Genomic DNA, 27,137 nt, shown 5'->3' with positions numbered 1-27,137 from the left:
TTAGGAGACGCATAAGAAGTATTTGGTTATCGGTAAACACATTTACAATAGCTACAGTTACATTTTGTTTTAGGACAAGGGACTATTTCTGTATTTTATAAAAGATTATCAATAATTTCCTGGGGGTGTCTAACATTCACTTCCTGAATGATGCACACACTATATATAAAGTACTGTACCTGTAAAAGTACCTGTAGTTGTGTACTGTACACATTAAAAAAAAAAAACTTTTGCGCAATGCTGTAGTAGTGTACTGTGTACTGTCTTGTAATTTATAGTTTGTGGAAGTGTAATTTATGAAATATGACCGTTTGATCTAATTATTCATCCTCGTCTGCGAAACAATTGGATTTTGACAATATTTGGTTTCGTGGTCAATGAGAAAGTCGAAGCTTGGAAGAAATTCCTTTGTCCCGTTGGTATTGAATGCAACATTAATCTTGCACAAGGGGCACGACAATATGGCTGCTGCTGCGGGACGCTTCTACGGAGAAGGAGGCAGAGCAACAAAGCGACAAAAAACCGAGGACGGCGGGATGACAACGGTTAGGCGGCAGTCATATAGCAATATTTAATTGTCGATGTAACTATTTTTTTAAACCAAAAATGGCTTTAGACCTCTCTATGGCGTTTCGGAGACGTCATTGCGCTTCAGTAGTCACGAAGCTAGCTGCTCTCTGCAAACACAATTGTGAACATACGCTAGTTAGCGTAATTTTCAAACTTGTAATAATGAATTTCGCAGACCAATGGTCAAAATTAATGCATTGTTAATACTGCAATTCCAAATCAACAATTTGTATGATCATTTTTGACGTCTATGTTAACAGATAAAATGCTTACATTCAATCGATGAAAAGGTTTCTTCGGCCGTCATCTGTACTTCTTTGAAGGTGTCGAACGTATCCAAGAAATTTCGTCAGAAAACTAAAGTCTTACTGGTAGTTTAGGCCCTCTATCTATCTATCTATCTATCTATCTATCTATCTATATCTATATATATATATATATATATATATATATATATATATATATATATATATATACACACACAGTAAAGTCTCGTTATATCGATATCGGATATATTGATAGTCCCGGTTATATCGATACTATTTCTATGCACGCATGGAGAAAAATTACATGCAAACAGGGTCGGATATATCCATAGTCCCGGTTATATCGATATTTTTTCGGACTCCCTTGAATATCGATATAACGAGACTTTACTGTATATATATCCCCTACTGTCCAGACATGGCGGTGCCGGACTCTGCTATGATAGGTCCCTGCTCTCAGGTTGGGGGGAGCAGAAGACTACTCCCTGCAGCTGCTCCACTGATAGTTCCTATTGTTTTGAATAACGACTGGCCTGATTGCCCCACTTTGACCGGTATCACCTCATCAGTATCACTAATCCTATGTTGTGTAAGCAGGCTATTGTATGAACGATCCAAATTGGACCTCACCCCACCATATCGGTTTAATGAAGGATTTAGCTGTTTTATGAAAATCGCTTCTTTTACTCCCCCTTAAAGCCATCTATGTTCTTTCGCTCAGATTTTAACCTCATTGTCGTCAAATGAGTGGTTGCTAGCTTTTAGGTGCATATGGACTGCCGATTGAGGCCCACTTGTATTGTCCCTGCGATGTTGATAGTCTTTTTTTGGGAGGATTTGTTTAGTCTCCCCATTGTACTGCTCTTTACAATTTTCATTCTTACAATGTATTGAATAAACTACATTACTTTGTTTTTCATTTGGCAGCCGATCTTTTGGATGCACTAATTTTTGCCTTAATTCTTTTATAATTACTTTACAATCCAAAAAGGCTAGTTGATTCTCTTTAATGTCCTCACGACTAAATTTAATGTTGATGTCTCCCGAGTTGAGGTTGTCTGTGAAGGATTGAATTTCTTGTTTTTTAATTATGACAAAAGTATTGTCCACATATCTAAACCAGTATCTGGGTTTTGTCCCCGGGAAGGATGTGAGGGCCTGTTTGTCCATCTCTTCCATGTACAGATTAGCCACTATGGGTGAAACTGGTGAGCCCATAGCACAACCATGAATTTGTTTGTAAAATTTCTCCCTAAATTGAAAATATGTAGTATTAAGGCAGATTTCCAATAATTGGCAGATGTGGTCCGGTTTAAGTTTTTTTTTTTTTTTTTTTCATCTAGAGAAACGTCCGCCAGCAGTCTCGTCCTCACCACTGAGACTGCTGCTGGGGTTGGGACAGATGTAAAGAGAGAAGTCACATCGTAAAATGCCAATGTTTCCTCAGTTTGCAATTTGAGGTCTTTGATCCTCTCTACAAACCCTGTGGTGTTCTCAATGTGATATTCTGTGTTAACACAGAATATCTTCTACGTAATATAACACAGAATATTTTCTACGTGATATTCTGTGTTAATACAGAATATCACGTAGAGAACACCACAGGCAGCCATCTCCTCCTCGCCCTCAGATGTTCTCGAACCATCCGTTGCTGGCTTTAAAATCCTAAATAAGCACCGAACTTCCAGGTTGGCGCATGGCGATATCGGCGTGAATTAGCAGTGCTTTCTCGCATAAAATAGCTTTACTCGCGCTGTTGCCGGATAGCTGCTTTTTGTTAATCCAAATTAACAGAAGTTTTTAAACCGTCTTGAAGTCAAAAGAACAAAAAAAACTAAATACAGTAAAGTCTCGTTATATCGATATCGGATATATCGATTGTCCCGGTTATATCGATACTATTTCTATGCACGCACAGAGAAAATTACATGCAAACAGGGTCGGATATATCGATAGTCCCGGTTATATCGATATAACGAGACTTTACTGTAATAAATAACTTCTTCGATTGCCCGAGCCCGTCGCTTTGAGAACACGGAAACACCTTTTGCAACAGACTCACCTTTGATGGCTTCTCTGTTCCGGAGAATGGTAGCAATGGTTGACTTAGCATAGCCGTGCTCGGCCACTAAATCACACAAACGCACACCTCGTTCGTGTTTTTCAATTATCTCCTTCTTCTCAGCGACTGTGATTTTATTTTGTGTCTTCTTGGGCTGAATACGAGCCTGTGCTGTTTTTTTTTTCGGCCCCATCAAAGTAAAATTATCATCAAAAAGCTCCAAGTAGGCGATCGACATGTGCATTCAATGAGAGGGGGTGTGGAAAGTAGCGCCGGCTGGAGCGATGTTCGGTCGTTTGCTTCCGCCGAAGATGACTCCGCCAGATCCGAAGGTCGTGTGCTTTGGTGTTCTTCCGCCGAAGATTACTCCACCAGCCGTGGTGGGTGTGTATTATGAATAATTTTCATAAATTTGACGTTCGTAAGATGAGGTGTTCGAAAGTTGAGGTCTCACTGTACATTGGGGAAACAAATTCTCCCAAAAAAAAAAAGACTTTATCAACATCGCATGGATAATACTAGTGGGCCTCAATCGGCTGTACATATGCACCTAAAAGCTAGCAACCACTTATTTGACGACAATGAGATTAAAATCTTAGTGAAAGAACATAGCTGGTTTGAAAGGGGAGTAAAATAAGCGATTTTCATAAAACAACGAACTCCTTCATTAAATCGGTTAGGTGGGGTGAGGTTCAATTTGGATCGTTCATACAATAGCCTTCTTAGGCAACATAGGATTAGTAATGATGAGGTGATACCGCTCGAAGTGGGGCAATCAGGCCAGTCGTTAGAACGATAGGAACTATCAGTGGAGCAGCTTCAGGGAGTAGTCCTCTGCTCCCCCCAACCTGAGAGCAGGGACCTATCATAGCAGAGTCCGACACCGCCATGTCTGGACAGTAGGGATATATATATATATATATATATATATATATATATATATATATATATATATATATATATATATATATATATAAAGTAAAGTCTCGTTATATCGATATTCTTGGAAGTCGGAAAAAATATCGATATAACCGGACTATCGATATATCCGATCCTGCGGCATGTAAATTTGGTAATTTGTTTTATTTCCCCAAATTGCTCTCCACATCGTTCATGAGCCGACCACTGTCACTGAGTTTAAATTATTTTCAGGAGAGCTACGATGATCCTCACAAACCTTTACCATCCCCGGTGGTGCACATCAGAGGCTTGGTTGATGGTATTGTCGAAACTGACTTGGTGGAAGCATTGCAAGAGTTTGGGACCGTAAGGTATTCATTCACTGGAAAATATGTTGCAATTGTTAAAAGTGTTTTCTTATTTTACATTTCTACTTAACCTATGCAACCCCCTCTTTTTATTGACGGAAACCATTTTGAAAATCATGTTGGTTTGGAATCAAATAGTTTATCACTGGACTATTGCAGATCTGCTATTTGTTTCTCACTGGTTGGATGAAAGCTTATAATAGGCTCTATAATTTGATTCTTTTGAGCCAAGAAAAATGTTGACCCGATAATAATGCCGAACAAAGGTGAATATGTACGTAATCATGAACACTACACGCTACAAAATTCCTCAACATCAGTCCCACCTATTGAACTTAAATTGAATGCATGAGCATGTGAACCATCGCCAAACCTTCCACACTTCTTCATCACAGTTACTTGGGGTGCACATAAAATACACTAACTTAGTGTTACAAAATACACTAACCAAGTGTGACAAAATGGCACTTTAAATATAGAAAAAATAAATACTCCGAATACCATCTAATATAGTTTTTCTTTTTCACTCCAGTACAAAGGGCTGTCAAAGATGGTACAGGACTTCTTTGTAGCAAATCGTTAACTGCAAGAACTCATGTTGTGCTTCTATGTTATTTTTTAAACCAAAATTTACACTAAAAATGTTAATCATGGGCGGCCTGGTAGTCGAGTGGTTAGCACAGTGCAGAGGTCGCTGGTTCGCGTCCCTCTCCGGCCTCCCTGTGTGGGATTTGCATGTTCTCCCCTGGTCCGTGGTGATTTTCTCTGGGTCCTCCGGTTTCCTCCCACATTCCAAGAACATGCATGGCAGGCAAATTGTCCCTCGGTGGGAGTGTGAGAGTTACTGTTATTTGTCTTTGTGTGCCCGGTGATTGGCTGTCAACCAATTCAGATGTCCCCCAACTAGTGCCCGAATATATACAGTGCCTTTCAAAAGTATTCGGCCCCCTTGAATCTTGCAAACCTTTCGCCACATTTCAGGCTTCAAACATAAATATATGATTTTTTTTGTTGTTGTCAAGAATCAACAAGTGGGACACAATCGTGAATTGGAACAACATTTATGATAATTTTAAACTTTTCTAACAAATAAAAAACTGAAAAGTGGGGTGTGCAATAATATTCGGCCCCTTTACTTTCAGTGTAGCAAATTCACTCCAGAAGTTCAGTAAGGATCTGTCAATGATCCAATGTTGTCATAACTGACTGATGATGATAACTAGAATCCGCCTCTCTGTCTGTATAAATGCACCTGCTCTGTGATAGTCTCAGGGTTCTGTTTGAAGTGCAGAGAGCATCATGAAAACCTAGAAACACACCAGGCAGGTCTGAGATACTGTTGTGAAGAAGTGTAAAGTCGGATTTCTCAAGCACTGCGGTGTGCCATGATACGTTTTAAACATTTATTTTACTGTAACTACATCAATACTATAAATCCTGACCTGTATCCAATAACAAATTTTAATGTTTTTTTGTGGCAGTGGGGAGCTTGGATTAATTTCTGAACAAAGAACTGCTTTTGGAAGATTTAAACTTGCCTGTAATAAGGTTTTGACTGAGAGGAATTCTGAATGTTGGTTGTACCTCCGTTCCATAGTTCTGTGGTGATGATGCCTAAGAAGCGTCAGGCCTTGGTGGAGTTTGAGGACATGAATGGATCCTGCAATGCTGTTACATATGCAGCTGAGAACCAGGTTTACATTGCTGGCCACCCTGCCTTCATCAACTATTCCACGAGCCAAAAGATCTCCCGACCAGGAGACTCGGATGACACACGAAGTGTGAACGTTGTGTTGCTGCTCACCATCATAAACCCCATCTACCCCATCACCACGGTAATCTGTACTTAAAACCAGTGTTGTGTGTGTTGAAATGTGGTTTGCAGCGACATAGTTTTATATACATAATGTTGGGGTGGGGGGTCCTTCTCATCTCTCTCTTTCTTCTCTGTCTTGCTGTCTGTCTCTATCTCTCGCTGTCTCTCACTCACTCACTCACTCACTCACTCACTCACTCACTCACTCACTCACTCACTCGCAAATAATATAGTCTTGTCCGATGTGATATATTTGGAGCAGTTCTATGTGTAGGCTAGGCATGTATTATTTATTATTGTTGTGTGTGTTGTTTATTAATGTAGTATTTATTACTTCTCCAGGATGTGTTGTACACCATATGCAACAACTGTGGTCCTGTGCAGAGGATCGTCATCTTCAGAAAGAATGGTGTCCAGGCCATGGTTGAATATCCTTTTTTTTCTTTCACTAACCAGTCACTTGTAGGTGCCAAAGCAATTTTACCTTTGTCCTAAACATCGGCTCATGTTATCTGCAATGACTCTGAATTTCTGAACCGTCACCTTAACTGACAGTTTCTACATTTGACTCGGTCCAAAGTGCCCAGAGGGCCAAAGCCTCCCTCAATGGGGCAGATATCTATTCTGGTTGTTGTACACTGAAGATTGAATATGCCAAGGTATGTGTAAAACACGTTGAGCTGTCATTTGTACATATATTTAGTGTTGATCTTTCTTTTGTAATCAAATTTCCAGCCAGCACGCCTAAATGTCTTCAAGAATGACCAGGACACGTGGGACTACACAAATCCAACCTTAAGTGGTCAAGGTTGGTTTGTTACCATTACTTTGCCTTTCTACTTGCTCTTTACCGTTAAATGCCACAAATATTAGATGTTAGGGTTATCCACTGTGGGAATATTGCCTTCGATCATAGGGCTGGTTTATTATAATTATTAATTATAGTTTGGTGATGATTAAATTCACGATTCTTCAGTTGAATTCTAATTACATTTGAATCTTTTTTTGTATCCAACAACAAAATGTTTCAGTGTAAAAATATTCAGATGAATCAAATTATTTGAAACACTCTCATTATGTATTATGTTTTGAACCGAAAGCAATTCATAAGTTAGTTATTTTAAAAATAAGAAATTGTGCAAATGTAAATATTCAAGAATGCTTTCTTTGTCTAAACAAAAATAGTGCATTGGATTTAATTTCCTATGCACCTATAGATTGCCAAATAACTTTTTTAACAGTTAAATAAGCAATTTTCATCTCCAAAGTGCACATTTTCAACTCAAGTATGATCACGATAAGACATAGTGAAGCACGTACTGCTGTGACAAATAGTTTTTGAGGATGATGCCAATTTTGTCATAATTGAGTCTAATAATCGTCATAGAATTCTCCCCTCACAATTAAGTTCCTCCACTTACTAATCACCCTTTTTGTTCGAAGGCATTATTCCCCAAGTACGATCACTGTTCTATGCATTTTCTTACTACACCGCAAGCACACAGTTAGGGCATGAGGTGTAATCTCTTTGGCAGCCAATTATTATTTTTATTGTTGTAAGCATGAGTACAGCCCACTTCACTCGAGTCACAGTATCACGCACAACTATATGTTCACCTAGTAGATCCACCTTCCCTCCAGAGCATGACACAGCTGCATAGTGAAACAGCCCTGGCTTTTTTTCCATTCAAGTAAATTCTGGCAAGTGTGCTCACTTTTCGTATTTCATCTAACATATTGGAGATTTTATTCATTCTTAAATCAGAATCAGAAAACCTTTAATCATCCCACTAGGGGAAATTTGCAGTCCGCAGCAGCAATTTGAAAGGGGATGGGATAAATAAATCCCATATTTTCATGGCTCCATGCCATGTATTCGGATGTTTCTAGCCAGTAAGGATTTACACTGAAATCAGCATTGATTTTATACGATATTGTTTTATTTGTCAAGTTATTTTTTTTATACTCTTATAACTTATAGCTCTGTAACGCAAAATATTTTTTATGCTTTCCTTTTAAAGCTTGACCCAATAAAGGTATAGTGTGGGTTTGACTGCCACGTTGCAAAGCACCCCGTTAATATCTGGCTTTAAAGGCCTCATTAACATTCAACTCAATATTTCGTCTAGGTATATAGTAGCACCCTCTTTTGAATACCTTCAACTCCCTTTAAGATATGTGATTGCCAGTATGCTTTAGTAGGCCAAACTGGTTTTGATTTTTTTGTTCAAACTGCACCAGTATATAGTAAAGCTGAAAATAACGGACCTGACTATCGGGTGATGAGTGCATGGACTCTTTTTAGAATACTTTTGTCTGGAATCTTTGTTTTAATTTATACTGAACTCACTGTTTAAACATATAACTTTGCTATCAACGTGATTGAAAGGGTAATTGAAGGCATTTTCTTTGCAATGACAGACCAGTATTCTATGTGCTCACTGTTTCTTCAAACAAAATCTTATTATGCTTGTGGAACAACATTTAAGCAGATTTTTTTTCACTCTTCATGAGTCTGAGAGCAATTTTGTCTGACAGCGCCCTCTTCTGTCGACTGACATTGATGTCAAAGTGGCCAATGGTTTTCTGGCTTGGCTCAGGCTTCATTGCACATGCAATCGGACGGTAATTTGACATCCGTTTCAGTCACCAGCAGATGGCGCAGTGAGATTGATGACACGGCTGCATTAATCTGCATTATTCATATTACAAAAAACGGAATATTAATGAAAATACCCTATTTTGATAACTGCAGGCACCTCTATGGAGAATATATTATCGCAAAGAAAATATTTGCCTTGAGTGTCCCTTGAGGTGCACGGTCCATATATTTCTCCTTTTGAGTTGGTACACTTTCAAAACTGGTTATGTTTGGCCGGGGAAATCAATTTAAGGAACAAGACAGGCATTTTGTGTGGTGCCCACTTGGGAGAAGTATTATATTATCATATCTGCTGCCTTTCAAACCAGAGGTACTCCTCATGTCCTGGCCGTGCAAACCCGTATACAGGCTTACCTTCATTTTTCAAGCAGACACATGCTACCAATGACACAACAAGCTCGACCAGAGCGACAAGTAATACTCTTTGGGATACATTGGACACAGTGGGACAACAAACATCGGAACACAACCTCAACGCAATAACAGCACTTCCTCAGCTCATCGACACCTCTATCCTCACTACAATGGGACTGACGAGGTTTTTTTGGGGTGATGGACAATCAGCCCTTTCATTTTGAGGGACAGAAAGAAATATTCAATGGCCACGCAAACATCTCCTATACCCAACACGTCCCATCTTGATATGTCTAAGCATCCACCACCACCAAGTACAGCACATCTTCAGAACCTTGAGGAGCAACCATCACCTTTGACACAGCACATTAATGGCCCAGGCAGGTTGTTGTCGGCTGCACTTCCTTGCCCTTGGTCTATTCCTTCAGTAACACCATCACCACATGGATCCACAGAAGAGATTTCAGACACTCAGCCGACAAGGGAACAGATGACACAAAAGAGGCACCTCATGTTGAAACATACAGCACAGCCTCCACCTTCCTGAGCCACCGCACGACACCACAACAACCTGAATAACCACGGCTGCATACAGTGCGGAACTGTCATCACAGCACATCATCACGTCGCCATACCGTCAAGCACTAGATGCTGCTTCTTTTTTTTTTTTTTTTTTTACTACAAGTGACCATGCGCCATGAGATCAAATCAAAGCAAGTGATTTTCAGCATCCAGTTTTTTTCATTTTTATATGAGAAGACACAAGCATGAAACATTCTTTGAGCATACGAATACAGAGGCAAACAGATTACAAATCGTCTTCAACAGGCGCAACATTTTTGGACTAGTATTCTGTTTTCGCCTTTACCTTCCTGCCCGTTTCCCTCCTGTCTGTGCTTTTCTGTTGTTCCATTTTTTTGACACTGGCCCACAGTGATGCCTTTAACACCTCCCGTGTGATGCAGGTTTGGCTCAGTGTGTCTGTGGACAGACAGCCCACTATCAAATGACGCACTAATCCTGGTTTGTGGTCAGAACGGTAAGATGGACATGCTTGTCATAGCATCTTTGAAAAACGAACCAATGAAATGGAAAAAAAAAAACAAGCATGGATGTGTGGATGTACTTATCTTTGGTGGTGGGGATGCAAAGAAGGAAGACCTGAAGGAAAACACAAGTGGAGAGCGAGTTGAACTTGGAGGGTAGCATCCTTTGCTGAAGACAACCCCCCACCCCATGCCAACCCACTGTGTCCAATTCTTCTCGTGTGGTGTGTAAGTATTGATAAATGGCAAATTTGATTTTGCAGTTGAAAACTGACAGCTCCCGCGGACCAAACTCAAAGTTGCTGTCGTTTGCTTCAAAGTGCTTTACCAAAGTAATAGTCAAGAACATTAGATACATAGAAGGTATCCACAAATGTATCTTTTAATAAATGTCTGGCTATGGTTTTACTTGGATTGGCTAATGTGACTGAATAACACTGGTCAATGCCTTTTTGTGAATTTGTTGAATCATTTAAACTCTTCTCAATGTCTTTATTTGCACTGAGGCTGAAATTTCCTGTAGCACATCAGGTTTTTAGAATATTAAAATAATTGTAACAGTTTGGCAACATCGGGTGTTTTTGCCCCCATTATGTCAGACCTATGAATTAAAAAATCGGAAAATGTGTAGCGGGGCGCCCCGATAGTTCAGTGGTTAGAATCAGATTCAGAAAGCCTTTAATAGTCACACATGGGTAAATTTGCAATTTACAGCAGTGAAATTGAAAGGGGTAGGGGGGTGAAAAGATAAAAACCAAGTATTCTCTGCATAATAGAAATGTCAGAAGACTGAAATGTATCACTGCGCAAATTTTTTTCATAAAAAGAACTGTACATATTGCAAGTATAAAAACACAGTAAAAAAGCATATTTGATATATGTAACTGTATTGCGTCGACATGGCTGTGCTATTTACAATGCAAGAGTCCAGGGTTTTTTTTTTTTGCACGTTGACTTTACAGTGTCGAGCAGGGGTGCTCACACTTTTTCATTATGGCAGCTAATTTTGAAATGACCAAGTTAAAATGGTCGACCCATTGTATTTAAACTCAACTTGATTTGTATAGCGTCAATTCATGACAATGTCACATCACCTTGTCATGCAATCTACCAATAGTACCCTGGAGATTAACTGGTAGATCGTGATTTACATATTGATGACCCCAGGTTTAAGGTACCAGGTTCAATTGCAGCTCCGGCCCCCCTGTGGGGAGTTTGTGTGTTCTCTGGGCCTGTGGGATTTCTTCCTCCCCCATTCCAAAAACATGCACGGTAGGCTGATTTAATACCCCAAATTGACCCTAGGTGGGAGCGTGAGCATTAATAGTTGTTCGTTTCTGTGTCCTGTGATTGGCTGGCAACTGGTTCAGAATGTCCCCTGCCCTCTGCCATAAGACAGATGGGATAGGCTCCAGTGACCCTTATGAGGACAAAGCAGTTCAGAAAGTGAATAAAGGAATAAAATATACATCATATAATAAAGGTCAAGCCTAAAAAAAGAAAATACGTACTGTATTTTTTGAAAACCTGACTGGCTAAAGGAAAAATATAAGATATTTCTTTAATATCAGTTTAAAAATGTTGAGGGCCATTTATGATCAAGATTTACTGTTGACCAGTGTCGTATTGGCACAGAGGCAGAGTGAAATCTTTGTCACAATTGAAGATTAGTGAAATAATTTGGATGCCAGAGAATGGATTGGAAATTTGGGAAGAATTGTGCTGTATTGTGTTTTGAGTAAACAGCGTTATGATTATAGTTCTTGTCATACATACCGAAATGTTGCGATCATGTGGAACATTTGATGCAGACCAGTAATTGTATTTTTTTTGCTCATTATCATCAAATTGTCAGTTGTGTGACGAAATGTCACTTAAGGCGATGTAAAATGCATGTCTTTTTCAGTTGTGACTTTTTTTTTACATGTGTATGTGTACTTGCACAGATGCTGACGGTGAAGGCAATTGGAGCAATTCACAAGGTGTGTTTAGTACTAGGATGGAAGTTACAAACAAATCTCCATTATGTCATTAATTTGGTTACAAAATCGGACCCGCATCCAACGATTAAGACGCAAGCTCCTTCTGTTGCATGTCAGTCACTTGGTCCCTTAACACAAAGTCACCATCATTATATGGCAGCATGCTATTTTGCCGCGAAGCTCTTCTAATTGGCATTTTTTGACCGCACTCTCCGTAGACCCCAATGCAAATCCCAACAAGCGCCAGAGGCAGCCTGCTCTTCTTGGAGACCACCCACCTGATTACGGTATGTATCCACAACATTTCAATTTGATGCGCGGTAACACCACTCATGTTGATTTACCCTCCACCTTCTTTTTTTATATTGATATTTTTAAACCATCAAGGTGGCCCCCAGGGAGGCTATCATGGCTACAGTGATGACGGCTACGGGCCTCCCCCGCATCGCATGGGGCCGGGTATGGGCGGACGCGGTCGTGGTAGTCAGCGTTATAGCGCTGCATATGGGCCGTCGCCCTCAGAGTACGGCCCTCACGCTGACTCACCCGTAGTTATGGTGTATGGTCTTGAGCCCTCCAAGATCAATGCTGACAAGGTCTTTAACATCTTCTGCCTCTATGGTAATGTGGAGCGGGTGAGTAAAATAACACTACTTTTAAATGGTAAGTCAACCCCAAAAATGTCTTTATATTCTTTGTGCACCCAATTATCCAAACACGGCATTTGGATTAGTGTTGTATTTATGATATTTGTCAATGAAGCAAAATCTGCATGTTTTTATCCATCGAAGAGGATAAAAAAATGCCATTTGCTGTCAACTGGAAATGTCACAGTTGCTCAGGGAACAGCCAATCATCACTCAATGGTTATGGAAATGGTTCAAAAACTAGGTGGGTTACACTGCTTCATTCGTATTCCACAAAGCATACTATTCATCAGAATGCGTTATTTCAACTAATGTGGCTGCATATTGGATAGAAAATTTTGGGGTTTGCTTCCCCTTAAAAGATTTGTTTGAAGATAAGTTGTCTGTAAGTCGTCAATTGCCTGACCTTTTCTCACACAGGTGAAATTCATGAAGAGCAAACCTGGAGCTGCAATGGTGGAAATGGGTGATTGCTATTCTGTGGACAGGGCCATCTCTCATCTTAACAACAATTTCCTTTTTGGCCAAAAACTCAATGTCTGGTGAGGGCTTTCGTTATGGACATTTTCATCTGCATGTATATTTGTAGTCATTCTTATGCTACCAGATACAAACCCGTTGTCTTTGTTAGTGTGTCCAAGCAGCAGGCTATCGTGCCGGGACAAAGTTACCAGTTAGAAGACAACAGCAGCAGCTTCAAAGACTTCCATGGTTCTCGCAACAACCGCTTCACATCGCCGGAGCAGGCAGCCAAAAACCGAATCCAGCACCCCACCAATGTCCTACATTTTTTTAATGCCCAGCCTGACATCTCTGAAGAGATCTTCAACCAGGTCAGAACATCCACAAGGGTATTTCTGTACATTGCACTCAAAAAATCCACCCACTTTTGGTCAAAATAATACTGTTCACTGTGCATGGGGAAAAAATTCTGATCTGACTGATCCTGCATACAAATCCTGTACATGTTTTGAAATGTTTAACATGGCCTTTTAAACCTCAAATACATGGAGTTTGAACAAGGATGTGTAACTCTTGTTCCCCTCAACAGCAATAAAATTGCTTCTATTCATGTCATTTTCCCCTATTCCTTGTTCTCCCCCTTTAGGTCTGCGATGAATTAGGAATTAAGAGCCCTTCAAGTGTTAAACTGTTCAGTGGGAAAAGTGAGTAATTTCCATGAATAATTTAACATGTTTTTGACATGTATTAATGCTCATGTGTGTTCATAGTTTGCCATTTTTAGCAACTGGTTGTCGTCCCACGCATACAAAATCAGATTTTATACGTAACAAATTTAGGTTGTTCCACTATTTAGCGGAATTCCGCTATATTTTTCCACCAAAGGGATCTTTTCTATTTTCATATAAAAGTTATTTTATTTCCGAATAAAACATTTGTTTTGAAGGGTGATAGGATGAGCAGAATGCATAGTGCTTGAGTCGGCATGCTTTTGTGTGTTTTGGTCGATTTCTGTTGCTTCCGTTGACAATCGGGATCGCTCGAGAGTAAAATACCGCGCGATGAAATGAGAAAACAAATATGCTCCCTTACCGTGCTTTTCGCCAGTAAACTTGCACAAAACATCGTCACATTTTTCACGTTCTAAACAATGAGACCGAAATGGGATTGAGAACAATGCAAACAATGAACTTCGTTACTTTTGATGCAGTATTATAGACATGAAAAAGGAATGTAGCCTTCAGTTAATAGCATTTAATAGACAGAAACCATTGGTAAGTTTTCTTGCATTTTTACAAAATTGATATACAGTGGTACCTCAGCTTACGAACTTAATTGATTCCCAGAAAGTGTGTGTAAGGCGAAAAGTTTGTCTGCCAAACATTTATTTCCCATAAAAAAACATTTAAAATGAGAATAATCCGTTTCCAGGTTTCCATAAAACTTAATTTTTACTAAATAAGCCTTAAAACTACACAAAATATACCTTATTTTATGTATAATAAATGTGCTATTGTATTGTAATTAAAGGAATAAACTGCACTGTATAATAAAGTTGTTTTATTTACCTTTGTGATGGTCGTTGATGTAGTTGTTTAGACAACACAGAAACACGATTAGCCACACGTAGCAATGATCGACTTAGCATACTGGTACTGGGGCGCTAAATCACACAAACGCACACCTCGTGCGTGTTTTTCGATGATCTCCTTCTGCTCGACCCTAATTTTCTTTGTGTCCTCTTCCTGACCGAAAAAGACCCCACCACTAGCCTGTGGTGGGGCACTTTGTCAGGGAAGATGCACACAAACATAATAGCAAAAGTATTCCATGCGATAACAAACCACGTCTGCACTGATTGCACTCAAGGAAAGTGGGTGTGGAAAACCAGCCACCGTAGCGCTGTTCGACCATGTGGTTTGGTGTTCATCCGCCGAAAAATAGTCCGCCAGCCACCCTGGCCCTGTGTAGTTTGGTTCGTCCGCCGAAAACTAGTTTGTATGCCAAGATTGTATTCTCGCAAACTTGCACCCCCCGGCTGACCTGTTTCATTTTCCTCTATTTTGATTACCCTTGGCTGGGATCCCTGAATTTGATTTATTGTGTTTGCCATCTGATGGTGACGACTACAAATTACAGCTGATGCATATTCGCTGCTTTGCATTATGACTTTGCATATCCGCAGGTTTATTATATAAAATATTTTTTTCAAATATTTTTCTGGCACCCTTTTTATACAGAACGGCGATAATGAATATTAATTAGTGTTTTTGACTTATTTATTTAGTTTTTGTGTGTAAAAAAAATGTTTTTGATGAAGTGTTTAGTCGTGGAAATTTTTTGGTGTTCAGCATTTTCGACAAGTTTCTTGGATTTGTAAAAATAAATAAAACGATGAAAACGAATCAAGGGACCAGTCCCCAATTTCTCGATGTACAACTGATTTAACCACCAAGTCCCTAACCCTAAGGCTGGCTAGCTATCTAGCTGGCTAGCTATTAGCTGGCTATTGGCTTTCTCGCTAGCTTTCTATCTATTTGTCTTACTATTCTATCCGAGTTACTTCCAGGTTGGGTGAACGCTGGCGCGTGTGGCTGCCGCTGCTCACCCCACAGAAAAACTTATCCTATGACTGTAAAGTGACCTTGAGAGTTTTGAAAGGCGCTTAAAAATGAAACTTATTATTATTATTGTATTTTGTCTGGTGCTCACCGCGAATGTTGCACTTTGTCAGGGAAGATGCACACAAACATCCTCAGTTTCATCCTGCAAGAATTAACGTATGATGCAAACGTCCTCCATTTTAGAAAAGGTAGACTTCAGCGAGTCTGTAAAACGTGAAAATCACAAATATATTGGTGGCACTGAAAATCACGGATGTACTTATGTGAATAATTTTGAGAGAAAACTTGGGATGAGTGAGAGATTCATCACATGAATGAATGTGCAATACTATTTTCTGTAATATTACATTTTGTGATCTTGTTGCAGTCGGATTCAAAGCCATGTCCCCATTTGGTCAAAATGATTTCAATTGTATCATGTTGTTTGTACAAATTAATAACAAATTGTAAGTGTTAAAATAGGATGCTCTAATAAATACTGCATTACTGAATAACTCAAATAACATGATTCTTTTAATGTCCTGAAAAATAATAGATAAATACAACTCAATTGTGACAATTTTGTACATTCTTCTTACGAGCCATTGTTTTTTTCCCTCGTTTTACAACTTATGATTTACTTAAAAAGTTACTCCCCCACCTTTTATATATAATTGTCTTCCCAATACTGTTTGGCTCATCACAGTATCCATAAGTACCCTTGAAATTAAAACTGGCCATTATCAATTAACGGACATATTTCTTTAATTGAATTATTTGTCTTCACTACAGGTGAGCGAAGTTCATCAGGGTTGCTTGAGTGGGAATCTGTTAATGACGCCATGGAAGCCCTGGCAATGATGAACCATCACCAGATGAAAAACCCCAGTAAGTAATTGCACTGTTTGCAATTCCTAATTTGTGTTATCATTTGTCAAAATGTTTTTTTTTCCTGTTTCTTTTTTCTAGGTGGGCCTTACCCCTACACTCTGAAGTTGTGTTTCTCAACCACCCACCATTCCAGCAGCTAAATGCAACTGCTTCAAACAATGTCACATTGTATTTCCTTGCTTAAACTATCACGTAGTTCTTTTCTTATGTCCTCTTAAAATGTTCACTCATTATTGACAGGCATAGAATTGTTGTGTTTCATATTTGAAGTGATGACAGTACTGTATTCCTTTTTACCCCAATGTAATATCAACATCACAATCTGGAATATTTAAATGTAAATCCAATTTTTTGTTTTTAAACACAGGGAATTTCACGTTGAAAGGTAAACATTCAAATGTATGTATTGGCAATGTGTGGAATGAGCAAATTTCAGTTTCCTGATTTCAAAAAACACACGTTATCATTTTGTGGGGTACTTCATGTTGACATTTCAAGGAAAAATAAAATGAGTGGAAACACTGTGGAAGTTTAATTTTGCAGTTGCAAACTGACCAAATGCAAATGCATATTCGGACCAGTGTGTATAGCACAGTAATATCCAAACTATGTGTGTTCGTCCTCTTTGACAACAGATGACCATCTTCACTATAATTGTATACAAATTTACAAAGGTGGGTTTGGAGGTGGCTGATGAGGCCAGTCTAACTAACAAAATATGTAATAAACACCCGAAACACAGAATTTAAGTTTGTTTCAAAGTTTGAATTGAATGTGATCTTTGGATAGAAAAAAACGACATTGTTTTTCAAACAGAGTCTTGTCCGGTTAAGAATTTACTCAGTTGTCTTTTGGTTTGCCACGGGAAGTAACTTTATTTCACGAATAAGTGATTACAGAAATTGGTTAGACTCAAATTTAGTTATGTGATGACTTTATATTAAACTTGTTCCATCTTAAATGGTTGTATGTCCATTGACGAGATTGTATTTTGCAATTGTCAGTCGTGACCATTGACTTGATCATCGACTGGTTTGAAGGAATTCAATGACTTTCGTAGAGCGCAAAAGCCTACATTTCCCATGATGCCCCGGGCCGTAACGTACGTAGGTGTTTCCGGTGTCCTGTAAGATTTTACTTCCCTCTGCTCGGATCGACGCGACAAACCCAAGAAAGAAGACGTTTCAAACTGCCGAATGTCGTAAAATACAGTCGCCTGTTTAGCTACACTTCGTTCAACGAACATTTAAAATTGTGCACGATGTGGTGAGCAGTGGCTGAAAAGAGAAGGACCGTCGGATACGTTGATCGAAGCTTGAGGCCTAGAAAATAAAGTTTGGTCGAGGGCCTGTAAACAACATGTCCTCCACATCGCAGCCCTCCTCGAGGCGGCAATGGTGCTACCTCTGCGATCTGCCCAAGATGCCCTGGGCCATGTTGTGGGAGTTTAGCGAAGCCGTATGCCGGGGATGCGTCAATTACGACGGAGCGGATAGAATTGAGCTCCTCATTGAAACCGCCAGACAACTGAAGAGCACACACGGAGTTTTGGATGGCAGGTCTCCTGGCCCACAGCAGGGCAAACCCAGTTCGACTGGGTCCATGGAAGCCGGGCGACCGCATGGAGAACGTCTCGACAGGGGGAGGGGTGAGTACGGTGTATCAACTCGCCTCCCTAATGGTCTGCACAGAGCTGAGGACGTCGCGTTATCAGAAAGCAGCCGACAGAGCCCGAACACTCGCAGGGCGATGGCTGGGGCCGTTCCGAGTCTCCACGGAACAATATCCCATGCGTTGATTGCACAGGGCTTAGTCGCATCTCCACACGGTCTCCTCGCGCCAATATCAGGCTCCAGATCGGGGGGCAATACCATTTCGGTCTCAGCTGGCCCCATCATGAGCGATCCTTCCAGAAGACAGGCTGTTGCTCTCGGCGTGGGAGCGAGCACGTCTGCTTTGGTAGGCATCGATCCAGCGGTGTGGAGGAACAGCGAAGTGATGGCTGAACTCAACGAGGTGGCACGTAGCAAAGTGGAAGGTTGGCCAAACAGACCTAAAGTTATCAGGGATGTTCTCTTGGCTCTAAGTACATGTGTCCCCTTTACTGTGCGCTTCCGGAAAGACCACAATCTGATGGGAAGGGTTCTGGCATTTGACGCCAGTGCAACCGCGGAGTTCGAGCTCAAGGTTTTTGTGGAGTACCCTATTGGCTCCGGGATGATATTTTCCGGAGTTCCGGACCTGGTCAGGCAGATGTTCCGTGACTCTGCCAAGGATGCCGGTAAAGCGGTGAACTCTGGCTTACGCTACGTGGAATACGAGAAGCGGCAAGGGAGCGGAGACTGGCGGGGATTGTCTGAGCTTTTAAATGACGGCGTGCGCATGTTTAAAGAGCCGCCCATCCCCGAGGTTCTTCCGCAGCCCGATGCCGGTTTGCCCATGGTGGTGTCCGCCCGTTCTGCACCGCCCAAGAGCACAACTCGGCGCCGCAAAGCCTCTCCGGGCTCGGAGAATGGCGAGAGTGAAGGCAGACCTGATAACCCCTCCAGAGAGGTGTGGTCCAGAGGAGCTTATCCGGGAATGGAACCTCTTCCGGGAATGGCCGCCCCTCCGGACGCACCCCCCCGTTTACACAGCCAGCCTTCACCCATGTCTGCGCTGATGGGTGTAACTGACAGCCTAAGTTCCGGCCAGGTGTCCAGAGACAGCCCCGGCATGTCCTCAACCCACTCCTCCACGGCCGGGCGCGGCGCCACAGGTAGCCCTTCTACCGCCAGCGCCTCCACCTCCGTGTCTCAAACGCCCGCGGGCCTGAGCAGCAGCACGGCAAGTGGGGAGTCGACCAGCAGTGGAAGTCAGGGCACCCTGCTCTGCTGCACCCTCTGCCGAGAGCGCCTGGAGGACACCCACTTTGTCCAATGTCCCTCCGTCCCACATCACAAGTTCTGCTTTCCCTGCACAAGAGGCTTCATCCGCAGCCAGGGCCAAGGAGGAGAGGTTTACTGTCCGAGCGGAGAGCGCTGCCCCCTGGCTGGATCGACTGTGCCGTGGGCCTTCATGCAGGGCGAGATCTCCACCATTTTGGCCGGGGATGGAGACGTGACAGTAAAGAAAGAGAGTGACCCTTGACAACACCGTCCTCTGAGCAGCGGTATGACCAAATTTCTTCTCTTGTCCTTTAGCAAACTGCACACTTAATTCAGAAGCTGAATTTCAGCTGCAAATTGCGTTTTGGTTGGAAAATATGCCATAGTAAAAAAATACTAACAATTACACTGGTAGATTGTTTACAAAGCAGCTTTATTTATCAATTTCCGACAATAGCCGCTAGCTAACACTTAGAACTCTTGTCCTTTCTACTCCAGGCAAAAGTAGCCAAGCTGTGAAGGTGCAACAAAGCAGCAAATAAAGTGAAAACGATAAAGGTTTCGCCGGGCTTTAATGGCGCTGTGTTTCCACAACCCATGCGCTCCTGCCACATATACGTCACACATTGACATGGCCGTGTGGTGCCAACACACAACATTCCTCTCACAATATGCTGTAACACAACGACCATGCTGACATGCCGTCAGTGTTCAGTGAAAGTCAAAAGTCCGGTTTATGCAAAAATGTGTGATCACCAGTTAAGGTTGAATCATTCTAAAAAATGTTTTCGGGAAACGCACTGAGCGCCACAATGAGTGATGTGTCGTTCGTGAACAAGCCCGTTCTTGGAGCCCCTAACAAGGAGCTGAAAATGGCAGCCTGCTTTTTTTCAGTCTTCGGTTAAAGCCGCACGTGATTGGTCAAAATCCGTGGTAGAGGAGGCAGGAGACACACCGCAGTGAGCGGGGGGGGTACAGAAACACATACACACACGAAAGGGAGACGACAGAGCTTGAAACAAAAAAACTAAAGTAAAAAAAAACTAAAGTGAAAAGGTGAAAATATGGATAGAAAACACAACGACATTTGGACTTATTTCAACTTTATTGATAGTTCAAAGGCAGAGTGGTTAAAATACCCAATTGATCAGGCTCCACAAATAACCCGCACAAGCCATTTGTATAATTTGAAAACAACCTACAAGCAAGGGAACCAGCTTTAATGAAGTTTCTAGTGTTCTACTGTTGCAATATCACAATTTCTAACATGTACAACCCAGAGCTCTTTGAGACATCTTATGCAAAAAGCTATCCATTCCATCAAGCCATTAACGACCACCACAAAGGTAAATAAAATGACTTTATTATACTGTACAGTGTATTCATTTAATTACAATACCGTAGCACATTTATTATACATAAAATAAGGTATATTGTGTGTCGTTTTAAGGTTATTTAGTTGAAAATGATGTTTTATGGGGACCTGGGATGGGATTATTCTCATTTTAATGGTTTCCTATGGGAAATTAATGTTTGGAATAGACACTTTTCGCCTTACACACTCTGTCTGGGAACCAATTAAGTTCGTAAGCCAAGGCATCACTGTACTATTCATCCTCAAAATGTACGCCCGCTTCCATTTTCAGATTTGACCAGAGAATGTGTTTTGTTAAGTCACCGTTTGTTAGCGGCCGTGTGGAAATGTCACGACTCATCAATCGTCAAAGTCAACACAAAATGTATTTTACATGTGACACGCGTCCCACCGCTGCTGTTGCTCACACAACAGGTCGTTTGCTAGCACACACATTTGCTTCCACGCGCTCCCGCACTCCTGCGGCACGGCAATTTCTGAATTTTAATTAGTTTTAACGTCACGAAGCAAAAGAAAGATAGAAATACAGTAAAGTCTCGTTATATCGATATTCAAGGGAGTCTGAAAAAATATCGATATAACCGGGACTATCGATATATCCGACCCTGTTTGCATGTAATTTTCTCCGTGCGTGCATAGAAATAGTATCGATATAACCGGGACTATCGATATATCCAATATCGATATAACGAGACTTTACTGTAGTTCGATACTCTTTGGATGAAAAGGTTTCTTCAGCCGTCATCTGTACTTCTTTGAAGGTGTTGGACGTTTCGCTTCTTATCCAAGAAACTTCGTCAGCAAACAAAAGTCTTACTGGTAGATACTCTTTGTTTTTTCTCTGCCACTTTCCTCCCCTCTGTTGCATGTCTGAATGACCAGTGAAATCACAGCTTTTATGATAAGCTAATCACAGTTTATCAAATCGCCGTTACTGTATTTTACGCACTGTAAGGCGCACCTGAAAGCATTACATTTTCTTAAAAGCCGACAGTGCGCATAATAATCCGATGCGCCTTATTGATTGATATTCTCATTTCTTGGACGTAATATTTGAAATGTTTTGAAAAGCCCTTTTTGCAATAGTTGTGAAAGTTATATTGTACAGTGGTACCTCAGCTTACGAACTTAATTGGTTCCCAAAAGAGTGTGTAAGGCGAAAAGTTCGTCTTCCAAACATTTATTTCCGTTTCCAGGTCCCCATAAAACATAATTTTCTACTAAATAAGCCTTAAAACGACACGAAATATACCTTATTATACATTGTATGTGTGACTTATACTCCAAGGCGCCTAATAGTACAGAAAAAAATGTAAGTCACAAATGCAATTCATTGTTCGGGGCCTATAACATCTACACACACACACACGAGATGTCCCCATATACATGGAAATTGGAGTAACTTGATTTCTATGGCGACACACGAATGACGGTGTGAAGCAAATGGATGTTATGTATGTTTATCAGAATCTTTTTATTGGCCAAGCACTTTTGTCATCATTCCTATTTATATGGGACCTACAAACTGATTTTTCTCCAAAGTGATTTATTGAAAAACTAAGAAAACTTGAATTATGCTGCATTTCATTTTTTTAAACAGACATGACAGATAACTATGGAGGACACTAATAAAGGCTAATCTAATCCAATTCCTTAGTGTAAGTGGTACCTCTGAAGAATAACTGTGAGACAATGTTCAAAGTATCAAGCGGAAAGCCGTTGGAAGTGAGTACAGAGCTGGAGTAACAATGGTTATAACGGGATGCTGTTTACAGGGTTGTGCAAAGTTGCAAAGAGGCTTTAGAGCAGGTGTGTCAAAGTCATTTTTTGCCACATTGTAGTTATGGTTTCCTCTCCGCGGGCCATTGTGAATTTGGGGAAGCCATTAAAATGTATAATAATAATAATACATTTGATTTCTAAGCGCCTTTCAAAACTCTCAAGCTCACTTTACAGTCACAGGATCAGTTTTTCTGCGGGTGAGCAGCAGCAGCCACACGCACCAGCGTTCATGCAACCCGGAAGTCACTGGAATAGATAGAAAGCTAGCTAGCTAGTTAATAGAAAGATAGCTAGCTAGCTAATAGATAGCTAGTTAGATAGCGAGCTAGTTAGATATCACACTTTGTTCTTCAAAAAATGATGTATTGTGGCTGCTCGCGTATTGTCGTTGATGCTAATCACCAAAACTTTGGGTGGCATCAACCCCAAACTATTGGAGACATGATGCAAATCAAAGTCAGTCTTCTGCAAAGGTTTCTTTGATTAACTAAAAATTAGAATCTTCATCGTCAAAAGTTGACTTTTTGATTTTGAATTTAAGCAGGAAAACTGAAGGAAATAAATAAGCAGGCAGGTAGAAGTGTGTGTGTTAATCTCCTTCGTATATTACATCTAGAGCACACAACAAATGAATGAATATACTGTATTTTCCGCTGTATAAGGCGCACCCAAAAGCCTTGATTTTCTTCAAAAGATGACCCTGCGTCTTATACGCCGGTTGGTGCGCCTTATATGTGAAGTCATATTGAGCTACAACACGACTGTCAGCAGCCACCGAATCCATTTCTCCCTGTAGAAGAAGTAGTGTGCAACCTCAGCCTTTATTGTAGTGCCTTATATTTGGAAAGCTTGAATATATTTACTTATTATAGTTGGAAAACCATTGTCATTCATTGATGGTGCACCTTATTATATTGTATTATTATTGTACTATATTTTGAAACAGTTTGAAAATACACCTTTTTTTTGCAGGTGCGCCGTATACTCGCTGCACCTTATACGCCGGAAAATACGGTAACTAGTTTTCAAATTTAAAGGAAAAAAATAATCACTCTTATTGTGGTTTACATACGACAATTTCAAATTTTGGTTCAGACTTTAGTATGGAATTAGACATGCTTGATTTGATTTCGGGGGCCGAATAAAATGATGTGTCGGGCCAGATTTGGCCCCAGAGCCTTGACTTTGACACCTGTGGTTAAGAGATTTAATTGCTAGGGGGAATAAACCGTTTAAATGTCTGCTGGATTTGGTGTTTATGGCACTTGCCTGAGGGGAGTAACTGGAAAAGGTGGTGCGGAGGGTCCAGTAGGATTTTCTCCCGTCTATTAAAAACAGATCCATGTTTCCATATTTGTATGGCCTTTCAAAATCCCAATATTGACAATATTGGGATTTTGAAAGAATTATATGTAAACATAGTCAACGTTACTCAGTACTTTCAGGTTGAGTGAACGCTGGCGCCCTGTGGCTGCCGCTACTCACCCACAGAAAAAAGCCCACAAAAAAAATCTTGTGACTGCAGTGTGCAGAGAGTGTATTATTATTATAATAATTATTATTAGTCAAGGGTTCCCCTTCTCCATTACTGTAAAAATATAAAAATGACCATAACTATGATCATAAGGTTTCAAAATTATTGTTATTATTATTACTGTTATTATTATTAGATTACTGTTATTATTAATATAATAATAATAATTATTATTAGTCAAGGGTTCCCCTTCTCCATTACTGTAAAAATATAAAAATGACCATAACTATGATCATAAGGTTTCAAAATTATTAGTATTATTATTATTATTACTGTTATTATTATTATATTACTGTTATTATTAATATAATAATAATTATTATTATTATTAGTCAAGGGTTCCCCATCTCCATTACTGTAAAAATATAAAAATGACCATAACTATCATCATAAGGTTTCAAAATTATTATTATTATGATTAGTATTATTGTTATTATTATTATATTACTGTTATTATTAATATAATAATAATATTATTATTATTAGTCAAGGGTTCCCCTTCTCCATTACTGTAAAAATATAAAAATGACCATAACTATGATCATAAGGTTTCAAAATTATTGTTATTATTATTACTGTTATTATTATTAGATTACTGTTATTATTAATATAATAATAATTATTATTATTATTAGTCAAGGGTTCCCCTTCTCCATTACTGTAAAAATATAAAAATGACCATAACTATGATCATAAGGTTTCAAAATTATTAGTATTATTATTATTATTACTGTTATTATTATTATATTACTGTTATTATTAATATAATAATAATTATTATTATTATTATTAGTCAAGGGTTCCCCATCTCCATTACTGTAAAAATATAAAAATGACCATAACTATCATAAGGTTTCAAAATTATTATTATTATTATGATTAGTATTATTGTTATTATTATTATATTACTGTTATTATTAATATAATAATAATATTATTATTCTTATTAGTCAAGGGTTCCCCTTCTCCATTACTGTAAAAATATAAAAATGACCATAACTATGATCATAAGGTTTCAAAATTATTGTTATTATTATTACTGTTATTATTATTAGATTACTGTTATTATTAATATAATAATAATAATTATTATTATTAGTCAAGGGTTCCCCTTCTCCATTACTGTAAAAATATAAAAATGACCATAACTATCATCATAAGGTTTCAAAATGTAAAACCAAATTGGAAAAGTTCCGATTTTCTTAGTGGGCTCTTGTACAAGCTTATCGTTTTATTTATTTATGTTCATTCTTTTGCAAAAAGCTTTATTTTTAACAGGAAAGCACACAAATTTAATTTCCTATTTGACCCATTGAACATTTCTCTCTGGTTTTATTTCTTTAGAGGATGTTGTTGATGATCCCAAAGCACTTCCCCACCACGTCAAGCAGAATCTGCCCTCTCTGCAGTTCAACATGTGCCTCTCAGGGACTGAAAAGCTCCCACGTCAGAGGATGAGACCTGTTGGCTTCAAGGAAACACAAGATTTGCGCTTTTCTGCAGGTCATTTCCAATGTCTACAATTGAAAGCACACCTTTTTTTAGCAACTGAAAGAAAACAGAGTCCCCCCCTCCCCTTTTTTTCTTGTTTTTTGCTGTTGGCAAAGTACTTTTGGTTCAAATCGGGACTGACCGTTTGACAATATATATTCCCCACAAACGGAAAACAACGAATGTCCAAAACGTTCTCAAAAGAGCATTTTTTGTTTCCTTTCTTGAAGCCAAGGATTGAATTTATGTAATCTCGCGTTTTCTCATGTTAGGTCTGTCAGATTTATGAATTTCCATTCAATATGGTTGTAATTTCTATTTTTGATACAATTCAACGTACATTCATTATTGTGTTGTTCATAGTAAGACCAAAGATGGCATTGTACTCAAGTGTCATTTTTATTTGATTTTAGTGGTGTGTATGTTGTGTGATAACCAGTTCACCACTCACTAATTTCTTTCACCGAAGTAAGCTTTATTTACTTTCTGAAAAACATGTATACAAGGAAGATAATTAGCACCAAGATCTTCAATGGTCAGCAACATACCTTGTGATCTCAATGGATCAAATTCTACAGTAAATTACAAAGTAAAGTAGTTCAATTGCTGCCTGCGTGTCTTTTACTGTTTATATCTGTCTCGGAAATGCTACAGATACTTACATTTTTTTTTTTTACAAACTTTATTCAATAAAGACCAACCAAAACCCACACTGTTGTATGTATACTCATTGATGGCATGGACTTTTCCATGGCAAAGTCTTTCCTCTGTTTTTGAACATCTCCATTCTCGACTAAATGTTTTTTTTTTTACCGGAAAATTCCTGATTTTTACGCCTCGGGGTATGACCGGAAATCTGTTTTTGACTCAAACTAAGCAAACCCCAAAACGCCACTCTGCTCCTTTCTACTTCTTTTCACGAATAAGGAAGTGGCGGTTGCTTGAATAACATTCATTAGAGCATACGTGACTGTTGCGATTTATGTAAATCTGACAAGTTTGCAGTATTTTTGTCTAGTGTATTAGCCCATAATCAAGGGCTTATAAAATGGTTTCGGATTTCAAACATCCCTTTTGGAACAGCCTCCTGGAATTGATCATGTTGGACAACCAAGGTATGGAGGGGTTGAAAGAGTTTGAAGAGTAATTGATTGAACCAATTGTCACTCAAGGCCGCAACAGATTAACTGAGATCTAACTAGGATTTTTCTCTTGCAGAATTGTTTTGTCACGTTGGATGTTTTTTGCAGGAACTGTGTGTGTGTTCCTGCGGTCATGTAACTTGCAGTATGTGTCACACCTAAAAGCATTCCATTTTCTCTCAGGCCTACAGTGGGCCTTGTAGTCCGATGCACATTCAGATTTTTTTAGATATACAGTAAAGTCTCGTTATATCGATATCGGATATATCGATAGTCCCGGTTATATCGATACTATTTCTATGCACGCACTGAGAAAA

The 27,137-nt window shown here is 39.6% G+C and overlaps 2 protein-coding genes across 3 annotated transcripts; both read left to right on the top strand.

Moving 5' to 3' along the window:
- Positions 1-418: 418 nt before the first annotated feature.
- hnrnpl (heterogeneous nuclear ribonucleoprotein L) lies at positions 419-17,158 on the top strand. The gene is made up of 14 exons (XM_089016991.1): positions 419-545; positions 4,051-4,169; positions 5,764-6,001; positions 6,325-6,412; positions 6,547-6,641; positions 6,718-6,790; positions 11,991-12,026; positions 12,245-12,313; positions 12,414-12,661; positions 13,094-13,215; positions 13,305-13,506; positions 13,782-13,839; positions 16,531-16,626; positions 16,708-17,158. Exons 1-14 carry the CDS (start codon positions 462-464, stop codon positions 16,767-16,769), a joined length of 1,590 nt encoding a protein of 529 aa, XP_088873117.1. The 5' UTR covers positions 419-461; the 3' UTR covers positions 16,770-17,158.
- A 137-nt stretch (positions 17,159-17,295) lies between these two features.
- LOC148886055 (interferon regulatory factor 2-binding protein 1-like) lies at positions 17,296-26,388 on the top strand. Of its 2 annotated transcripts, XR_016117848.1 has the most exons (3): positions 17,296-19,780; positions 23,626-23,667; positions 25,532-26,388. XR_016117848.1 is itself a non-coding variant. In XM_089016990.1 (2 exons), exon 1 carries the CDS (start codon positions 17,989-17,991, stop codon positions 19,756-19,758), a length of 1,770 nt encoding a protein of 589 aa, XP_088873116.1. In that variant the 5' UTR covers positions 17,296-17,988; the 3' UTR covers positions 19,759-19,780; positions 25,532-26,388. The 2 variants fall into 2 exon arrangements, 1 of the variants encoding a protein (XP_088873116.1); XM_089016990.1 differs by lacking the exon at positions 23,626-23,667.
- The last annotated feature ends 749 nt before the right edge of the window (positions 26,389-27,137 follow it).

This window comes from Hippocampus bargibanti, linkage group LG16, assembly GCF_051943395.1.
Source record: "Hippocampus bargibanti isolate YZ-2025 linkage group LG16, ASM5194339v1, whole genome shotgun sequence".
Classification (NCBI taxonomy): Eukaryota; Metazoa; Chordata; class Actinopteri; order Syngnathiformes; family Syngnathidae; genus Hippocampus; species Hippocampus bargibanti.
Note: the sequence above shows the minus strand (reverse complement) of the source record. Positions and strands in the feature narration are given on the sequence as shown.